Raw genomic sequence first — 9,879 nt, 5'->3', positions numbered from 1 at the left:
CCCTGCTGGCTGATGATGGTCTCATGGACTTGGTGACTTGGTATATGCTGCACTGCCCAGCATTTCAGAGATTTCCAGTGCAGATGAATCTATGTGGTGTGTACAGGACGCTGTACTTCTACATCTCTACCTTGGTGAAGGCCCAGTTCAGCAACTGGTCTATCTAATTGTAAATAACACTCAGAAAGCAACTGTATATGATATATTCAAGTGCAAAAAAAAAAATAATTTATTAATCTTGTTAAGAGGGAAAACCCAGCACAAAGTCACTACACTGGAGGTTTGCCTGACAGGCTTTAGGATGTGCTTTCCATCTCCTGGTTTAACAGCTCAGGAGGTACAGAAGACAGGATGTGCAATTAGCATTTCAGACGATAGAGTTGCCAGGCACTCAGACTTATACGCACAAACATCCACCTCCTCCCCCCAAAGATTGTTACTCTTCTGTGTCCAAACCACTAATAAGCACTGGAAAGAGATCACTTACATCTGATTCCCAGCAGTAAGGAAAGGTTAGGCTCCTTGCCCTGAGCTCTCTGGGTGAGAATGCTGCACAGAGCTTTCAAGTCAAACAAGCAATGGGACATCTCCTTGAACAACTGGTCCGCTACAGGCATCTTCTCAGACACTGGCTGCCGGGACTGCTCCACCTGCCGTATCTGCTCCTTCAGAGAGGCATTCTCTTCCATCAGTCTTTGGTTCTTTGTGAAAAGTTGAGAGGAAAAAAAAGGGGCAAATTAGTCTGCAGCATGCAGAGTAGCAGAAAGTTTCCTGTTTCAAACCACAAACAATATTAACTAAAACCAGTTAGTTCCACACACAGAAGAATAGTTTTGTACCCCTTCAAAGAATGGTAGATAGACAGCTTCTACACAGTTCTCTCTTTCATGTTACCATTGCTCAGTGGCCTTCACCCTTAAAACTTTCACTTCTTGAGGTAGGGATGGCATCTATCATATTTCGGCACAGCATCTAAGTATGTATTAAGCTCATAAAGCCTCACCACATGGTATCATAATGGTTTTCTAAGTTTGTTCTTAGTGGGTGTAGTCATGGATTGGGTTTTTAGAGTCTTTACTTACTTCAGAGAAAGTTTTATTTAACTGCTCTATATTCCTTTCTTTTTCTTCAAGCTCATTTGCCATCTTCTGAACCGTCCGCTTTTCTTGCAAAAGCTTCTCTTGCATAGACTAAATTGAATGAAAGCACAAGTAATGATTTTACATTTTCATACTGCAGGTTAGCACTGACAAAAAAGCACGTCCTCAATAATTTTCCTCGTTTGTTACTCATTGCTTTTGGATTACACCTTTGTTTTTTTAATTTTCTACCAGGTTCCACCTCATGATGTTCAACTGGACCCCAAGGCTCTCTGGATATTAGCTTAGTTGTTCCGAATATCAGTGAAACCCTTTAGACAAGCAGTACCTGTTTATAAACAAAAAGACTGTGTGTATGCAAAATATCACTCCAACATGGGATTCATGAAGTCTAAAATAACCATGTAATCTTGTTTTTTCTATCCAAATTATTTCACTTGAAATAAGCAGCAGATTAATGACAACTAAACTTCATTTGTGTACTTGTCAAGTTACTTTAAGGCTTTTTTTGGCCTCTATTTTCCAGGAAAACCATAGGAGTTCCTACAACCTTTCAGAACACTGGATTTACCTCTTGAATCTGCTATATACCTGAGAAAAAAGGCTTTGATAGTTGATACGGAGTACCAATCTCTTTAAAATCAGTCATACACAGGATAAATCAGAAAAGCACAATACAATTTTAGGTGCTGAAGTAACAACAACTGCCAGCAAAAAGTAACTTTTTTGTAGTTTATAGTGTCACTTTTAATGGATACAATAGTTATTATTCTCAGCAATATCAGAAAAAAGTTTCTAGGATGGTGCTGTACTTAAGAATTGGAACTTTCCAGGTTTGATTTCCAGATGAGTCACAAGCAGCACTAAGCCAACAACCCCTGCCCAAGGAATCGGCTGCTGCCAATTCCCCAGTTTCCACCTGCAGAGCTGAAACTGATGCATCAGGAGATATTTCTAAAGTAGATTTTTTTTCCTGATGAATTCAGCATGACCACAGTTATCTTAGATGTCAAAAGCACACACGTTCACTCCACTACCTGGCTTTCAGATCTGTAAGTATGTCTTTCAAAGTCAGCTGGCAAAATTCAGAAAAGGGAATATTCCAACCAGTTTACCTGAATAGCAATTTATGCTAATTACATAAACTCCTGATGCTTTAGAACAAAGAGATCTTTTCAGCTTTCACAAGGAAAAATCCTCTTTTGTCGTTGATGGTATTACTCACAGATCTGATGCTGTGCTACCACAGAGCACATAAAGTGTCTTCCCCATCCCTAGCTCAGCACATTAATATGTAAAACCTGTTGCCCAAGTTCAATTATAAGATGTAAATCCAACCCCATCATGCTCAAAATACAGCTGGAGCACTAGTGACAACAGTGCATGCTTTGGCACCGTTTTGATTTTAACCTTCCACAGAGTGGAACCAGAGACCGTGATGGGAGGAGGAGAAGGAACGTTACATGAACCAATGGATCTCAACTTACAGAATGACACTGCCTGAGAAGAATGTTTTCTCTTGAAGTTCTGTAGTTAAAATTCTAAAGATTCATCTTCCAAAGCAGAGAACTCTCTTAAATGGAATTCTACGTGGTGGCTTAAATAAAACGCTACAGGAAGATCAAAGTCACTCTTCAGTAAAAGATAAGTTCATATTGCTGCCCTATGACTCTGTGACTTTATTCAAAGATAGAAAAGAAATCAAGCTCCCCACTTGAAAAGAACACAGCAACTTGTGTCTAACTGTGTTGGTTTTGGGGTCTCAGTAAGGTGATTAAGCTTTGGGAAGAAAGCCAAACTTACCCTTCCACGAACTACTCCTAAATGGTATGCAGAATGGAAATTTCATGGAACTGATCCCATGGATTGTAACACATGGAAGACCATCTCTATATGTAGACCTGCCCTATACCGCAGAGTGGAGGAGAAGCCATTTACTTGACCTGCCAGCTGTAAGAACGCTGCTGACAAGGAGGCATGGAGCAGTGAGGAGCAAGGCAGGGCCAGCAGGGAGGGGTATGTGGTCCTGATGAGGTTTCCTAGCACATTCAGCTCAATGCTGCACAAGCAATGAGTAAAAGCCGGTACTTTCTCATACCTTTTTCAAAAATGCAAAACAATGGTGCTAAAATTTACACATTTAATGTGGACTAAAAAAAACAACTTTATTTTCAACTAAGTAATAAGAATCATTAGGCTGAACCCAGAAACGACTACTTGTTTTTAAAGCATTTTCACACATTAGATGTGCCTCTGTTCACCCACACCATGCCCCTAGCAAGGAAGTGCTGAAATAGTGTGCATCCTAAAGATAAGCTCTGCTAGAAAGTGCAGCTTCATGCTGCAGAGGAAGGGGAGGAAGAAAAAGGTCCCTGCTCCACATTGAAGGAAACACTCTGGGCCGGGAGAGAGCAGGAAATAGCTCTGCTTGATGTATTTCCTTTGCTGTGCTTGAAGATGAGTGTAACCTGCAGTGGTTTTGAACAGTCTCCTTTCAACTGTTTTAAACATCGTCTACTGAAAAAAATGGCCATATTCTGTCAGACTGAAGGAGCATCTAGCTCTGTCTGTGACAGCAGCCGAACAGAAGACGCTTAGGGACAAGGAGGAGAACGGGACAACACGGTAATGGCAGGCCCCCCAAATAACCCTCCCCCCCCAGCTTCTGAGTATCTTGACATTTAATAGTCTTTGATGCATTTCTATTCCACGAGCAAGTTCAGGAGCACCCTGAGCCAGCTATGATACGCGCATTAGTAGTACCATTTACACGTTTCACATCTGTGTCAACGACAGACATGAAAGGTTCGACCACGCAGCCTTCCTTAGGGTGGGTACATGCTGGGGAAGGCGTGCTCAGAAATATTACCTTCCCCAGAGTATTTTCAGAGCTTCATCCGTCACTAACGTTGCACAGCTATTCAAGCCGCTCTAAAAACAGCTTCTAGAATATTCCATATAACGTGCACATGCTCGGCTCATCAGTTGCACCATTTAACAGGAGCTATTAAAAGTGGAAATCAGTGTTTACTTCTGAGGCATTCCTATTAGCTATCACTCAGTGCTACCCTAATCTTAAAGCTCAGAAAAAGCACATAGGCTTACCAGTTTGTTAGAGCCCATAGTGCTCTGAGTCCTCTGTAGTTCATCCTTACTTTTCCCTTTGGCTTTCCGAAGTTACATTTTGGTGGCATTATTCCCAGCCCCAAAACCCACAGTTTGGGTTCTTATGACTGACAGGATTGGCAGATGTATTTTGAGTGACACATGCACCATACAAGCTGACTTCTATCTGTTTTGTAAAAAAAATTCTATTTTTGCAATGTCTAAATTAATCATGTAAGTAAGCTTTTGTTGTTGTTGTTGTTTTAAAAAGCCACTCTCATCTGTAATTTTTGCCTTTTGGAAGACGCGCTTTATATTCAGCATGACATCTTGTCAAGACCAACAACAGTTTTAAGCCCTCACGCTCAGGAGAACAAATCAACCAAGCCAAACCACACAAGGAAGAACAAAATCACTCCGTCATGATTATGAGCAAATAGAAACTAGTACTGCTCGATACACTCTTGTCTGAAGCAGAATTTCCTTGGTTTTAGATTGCAAGTTAATAACAATGAACTGAAACACGTTTTCAAGCATAGCCTTACAATGAGGCAGAAGACAGGGAGTAAAGTAAGATCTCAGCTGAAGATAAATGATGTCTCCCTGCTGATAAGAGATTTCAACTTCTTGTGAGCTAGTTTTCAATGTTTCCCAGGGAACAAATGAGGAAAGCAAGGAGGATCAAGGATACAATGAAACTACTGTAGTCTACATGTAACTTGAGGGCTAACACCACTTTCAAATCTTATTTTCTGACCATAATACAGAATACCTCAAAATGGGAAAGGTACGAGAAGGTCCTGGAGAACAGAACACTCTTCCGTTCACAGCCTGTTTTAAACACTTTAGTTTAATTAAGCAAAAATATGGTTGTCAACAAGCACCAGGCCTGCTTTTTCAAGTGCATAGTTCAAAAAGGGAGCAATTTCATAGGGGAAGACAATTTACTTTCAATAGCTAAAAATCAGCAAACCTTGCTCCAGCATGCAAAGTGCAAGTAAGAAAACATTCTCTCCTACCAAGCATTACACAAGCAGTTTTGTATCTTTGTTATTTGGATTCTAGCTCCACAGAGAAGCTCCACTTCAGAAGGAGCAGGCATTCAGCTGATTGTTTACTACCATTTTGTTGTTCTCCAAGCATAAAGTACACTGAGCCAAAGCAGAAGTACCCTCTTTATCCTCAAGGGAAAACCTTGTTACTTCATTTTTGCTGCAGGGCATGGACAGAAGAAATGTGGAGACAAATGCCAAACTGGAAGAAGAACACAGAAACTAGAATTTATTGAATTTGGCTTAAAATTTTAATGAAAACAGATTTTTTTTTGCCCATTTTTTTTTTTTCTAGAGCAAGTCACACCTTCTTCCTTATAACCTGTATAATGTTTCCTTTTCTCCACAACAAACACTGGTCACTAAGTACCTTTCAAGGATCAAGAGCCTGATGTGTTAATCTGATCCACCGTACTGCAACTGACTCCTAGTAACCTCTGCTGTCTTGAAAGACCTTGGCTGTAAGCTGGGTGCCCAAGATCCACCAAGAAAATTAAGATACCTAAGTGAGTGACATGTTAGAAACCATTTGAAGAGGGACCTGCTTCAGCTCTGCGAAATGTGAAGCGGTATGGTTTAGAAAGGCACCTGCCTTGCTAGGGATCTCAGCAGTGAAGCTCCTAACCAATGTCACTTTTTATACTTCGAATTAGCATCTGAACCCCAAAGTTTGAGGGAAGGCTTCACTGTTACAAAGGCACATCTCAAGACTTGCAACAGGCAGTTCTGATATGACATCTACTAAGCCAGCAGAATAAAGATGCTATACAGCAACAGTTCTCTACTTTATAGCAAATACCTGCAAAGTGTTAAACCATAGAAACTTCCATAATGAATACATTGTAAGGCTGCAAGAGAATGCAGGTCAACTACAGACCATAAGACTACATTCTTGGCCTTTCTGTCTTTGCCTCCTATTTTGGAGGATAAAAGAACAAATTTTAATTTTAATAATGTCATATTTATGAACTAAAAATGGACAGAATAAATAACAGAATATACACTCCTCCTTACCTGCATGTCTAAAATCAGTCCAGCTATCTGTTTTTGTTGATTGTCTATGACCTAGAATATAAAATTGAGTAATTTAAAAGGCTTGAATCTCTTCTGCTCATTTTTTAAAAAAATCAACTTATGGGTGATAGCCATAGATTTTACACAGAATCTTTGAAAACATAAATGACAAGAAATAGCTAACTCTCACACAACTGGAAACAAATGCAAAATACTTCCCTCAAACAGAAACAGAGGTATTGAAGAGAAAACTGTTTTATCTACGGATGTATAATTCTTTAGTGAGATACTGATTTCTGAAGTTAAAAAAAAAATAGAGAATGCAGGGTTAAAGATGACACAAAAAGATAATTTGCAAACTAACCTTACTGGCTTTCTCATTCTTTTCTTTGAGACATTCATTCTCACTCTGAAGCTGTTTTGTGTCCAACATGGGAAGGCGAATACCATCTTCCAGGCATTTTTCTACTTTCTGCTGCAAGCTGTCATTCAACATGAAAGAAAAAATGAGTATGTTGACAGAAACCAAAAGGGCTGTGTGTTCTGGCAAAAAAAAAAAAATTAGAAAGTTGCACCATCTTCCAACCAAAACTGTAAAACCTTATCTAGCAGAATCCAGCCTAACGAATGAGCAAACCAACAGTGGATGAATGATATAAAAATCCTGAACTACTGAAATTACTGTGGTGCTGGCTAGAACTGACTCATGTGGGAATGGCTTTATGTGCCAGATTCTGAGCTGTGTGTTCCCAAAGGCATAGCTCCGGCAGGATGGCGTAGTGAGAGGGCAGAGAGGAGCAAGGAAAGCCTTTGTGGTGTACACAGCTGCTCTGTGCTGCTGTGGGAGGTAAAGCCACCGCCAGTGTCTGTCAGAGCAGTTTTCGAGCTTCTCCAAATTATGAGAGCCTTAAAAGTTGGCTCTCCCAATGGGGCATGTACGACTCTAAGTGGAGTCCAGAACCGTAGGCTGCTCTGAGTACTGGTGGCCCATCCTCCATGCCTGGTTTGTCAGGGAGGTCATGAAGCCACTTCTGCCACCTGCTCCCATACGAGGGCATGACCGTCAGGCCCTCTGCAGCTCAGCTCAAGCTCCTAGGTGTAGCTCGAGCTTTTGCCTGCTCACCTTCGCTCAGAAAGAAAATACATTTTATTAGCGTTAATCTTGCTGTCTAATTTAGAAACCAGGGCCACTTCAGCTACGTGTAAGCTTTCAGAAAAGACAAAATGATCCCCCTCTAGATTATGAGGGCACGAAGAAAAAAGGCCTTTCACTGGTAAGATGGAAACAATGTGTCAACAATTTGGCTGGCAAGGTGTCCCAACCAGCTTGCCTTTCATCATGGAAACACTTTCAGACTGCTATGGCATGCACGTTTAGGCAATGGCAGGACACTGAACTGCAGTGACATCCCCATAAATTATTAAAAGTGATTCTCCCTGCCCCTTTTTGTTTATTTATTATTAAATAAGGATTTAATTATCTCCCCTGATCAATATCCCAATGTCTCATCTGGAATCTTCTCACAGCTATCTGTCCCACTGCTGTTTTCTTACGGTCATGCAAGTTCAATAACAGCAGATGAGCTACAGCTAAATATCCCTGTGAATATCCCCCAGCCTCAACGAAAAGGTAAGAAACAGCTTATTTAATCTGTGACCCTTCCCTGATATACCCTTCAGCCAATATGCAGGGAGCTTTTCCACAGCTCGTGACAGGATTAGTTATCGAGCAGGAGTGCTGACAGCTTCTATGCAGTGCTCCTTTGCTGCACACGTTTACTCTGTCCCCTGCCTGGCAGCACTCTGCTGCCATTGAGGTACTGTCGAACATCTTTAGAAATGATAGTGAAGGATTTCTAGACAGACTCTTCTCCTTGTGACTTGATACAAATCCAGTTCTGTTGGATTTTCTATTGCATTACTCTGTCATTCTGCACAGTAATATATTTACGCCCTAAGAGGTCATTAGCACTGTACTAGATTGTAAGAGCAAAAACCATCACGTCCTGACATTAGCTGGGAAGGCACACCCATTTCAGGGCACAGTTCGGGCAGCTGCTCATACCTCTGCACTGTTGTGACCAGCTCTTTTTCTTTCTTCTTCTGACACACCAGCTGCAATTCTCTCTCTCTGCACTGAGATCGAGCCTCTCCAAGCTTGTTTTCCAACTCAGTCATAGTCTCTTGAAGCTGCTTGTTCTTCTCCTCTAGAATTTGCAGCTAACACAGATTACATCAGTTAGATATGGTGCCACATTAGCAGAAGGGCTTGCAGCAGGCCACAGCCTTGTGGTTACCTCCTGTATACTCTTAGGCCCACTGCACTTAGATCTAACTATGGGAAGCCCTAGTAGCTGCAGTGGTTCCTAAACACCGAAATACTTCTTTCTAAGCAGATGGGGAAAAAATGTACAGTGAAACAGTAAAACCTTTCACAACAGATATTATGGAGCTTATGTGTATTTTTAAGAAGTAAAGCCAGCTCCTTTCACCTTACCTGTTTAGTCTGACCTTCTATATCATCCAGCGTTGGCAGGTCAGCCAGGTATTTTTCTAAGGTTTCAATGCGTCTCTGTTTTTCTTTGTTTTGCTCAGACTCTTTCTGGCATTTCTTTTTCAGGCTATTAATATACCGGTCTCTAGTTTTAAGCTAGAAGAAAGTAAGAGTACATGTTTTACAATTGCAATGGAAAATAAACCTGCTTTGGGACCAGAGGCTGGTCACTCTTCAGGAATTGTACTCTCAGCTGCACCTGTTGGTTACTGCAGAAAACAAAACCAAAGAATGATTAATCTCAGCAGCTCAAAGTCCCAGACCTACAAGTGACCTCCAACCACAGCTGCTTCACCTCTGCCTAGAAGGCACCCGTCTCCCTTGTGAACTGAAAACATTACAATTCAGTGGTTAAAAAAATACATAATTGAGCATGTTCATATTAGAATAGTTTGGTTGGAAGAGATTCGCAAAGGTCATGAGTCCAATTGCCTGACCACTTCAGGGCTAACCAAATTTACAGCGTGTTATTGAGGGCATTATCCAAATGCCTCTTGAACACTGATAAGTTTGGGGCATCAACCATTTTGCTAAGAAGCCTGTTCCACTACAAAAAATAATGAGGAAATATTTTAGTCCTTCCTCTTCCTTTGGCCTAGGAAAACAACTTGAAACACAGAAACCTAAGAACTTAACCCAACACGAACCGCAGCCAAAAACCTGACTTTGATGCTGCCTGACAATTACACCAAACAACATCAGAACAGAACAGCTGCTTTCTTAAAGCACCTTTTCTACAGGCATCTCATTGTCTGTCCCTTTGCAAAAGGTTTTTTATGTTGTATCATGTTTGCTTGCATTCCTGGTACTTAGTTGCTTTATTACCTATGTGAAAAAAAGGGGAGGAAAGATGACAGGAACGAGAGTATTTTACAGTCAGTATCTCTACTGCCTGAAACAATGTGTACCAACTCTGAGATAAATACTTGTCATGGCAGTAAATGCAAAATGTACTTTCATTTTGGTGCTTGAGACATCCACCTCGCTGAGAAATGAGTGTGTGACAGTGTCAATGTCAGAGGTCTGGGACACAGCCTACAGCTTAAGTTGATAG

General features: G+C 41.0%; 1 protein-coding gene across 3 annotated transcripts in view; it reads right to left on the bottom strand.

Moving 5' to 3' along the window:
- The window catches only part of CEP85L (centrosomal protein 85L), a 149,197-nt gene that overhangs the window by 4,975 nt on the left and 134,343 nt on the right, over window positions 1–9,879 (bottom strand). For all 3 annotated transcript variants that reach the window (XM_080588098.1, XM_080588097.1, XM_080588099.1), the window contains 6 exons: window positions 8,769–8,921; window positions 8,337–8,491; window positions 6,636–6,753; window positions 6,272–6,322; window positions 1,083–1,190; window positions 488–701 (listed from right to left, as the gene is read on the bottom strand). In XM_080588098.1, the coding sequence (XP_080444224.1) occupies window positions 488–701; window positions 1,083–1,190; window positions 6,272–6,322; window positions 6,636–6,753; window positions 8,337–8,491; window positions 8,769–8,921 (799 nt within the window). The remainder of the gene's footprint in view (window positions 1–487; window positions 702–1,082; window positions 1,191–6,271; window positions 6,323–6,635; window positions 6,754–8,336; window positions 8,492–8,768; window positions 8,922–9,879) is intronic.

This window comes from Anser brachyrhynchus (genome assembly GCF_964034855.1).
Source record: "Anser brachyrhynchus genome assembly, chromosome: 3".
NCBI lineage: Eukaryota > Metazoa > Chordata > Aves > Anseriformes > Anatidae > Anser > Anser brachyrhynchus.
The sequence above is the reverse complement of the archived record's forward strand: the minus strand, read 5'-3'. Positions and strand labels throughout refer to the sequence as shown.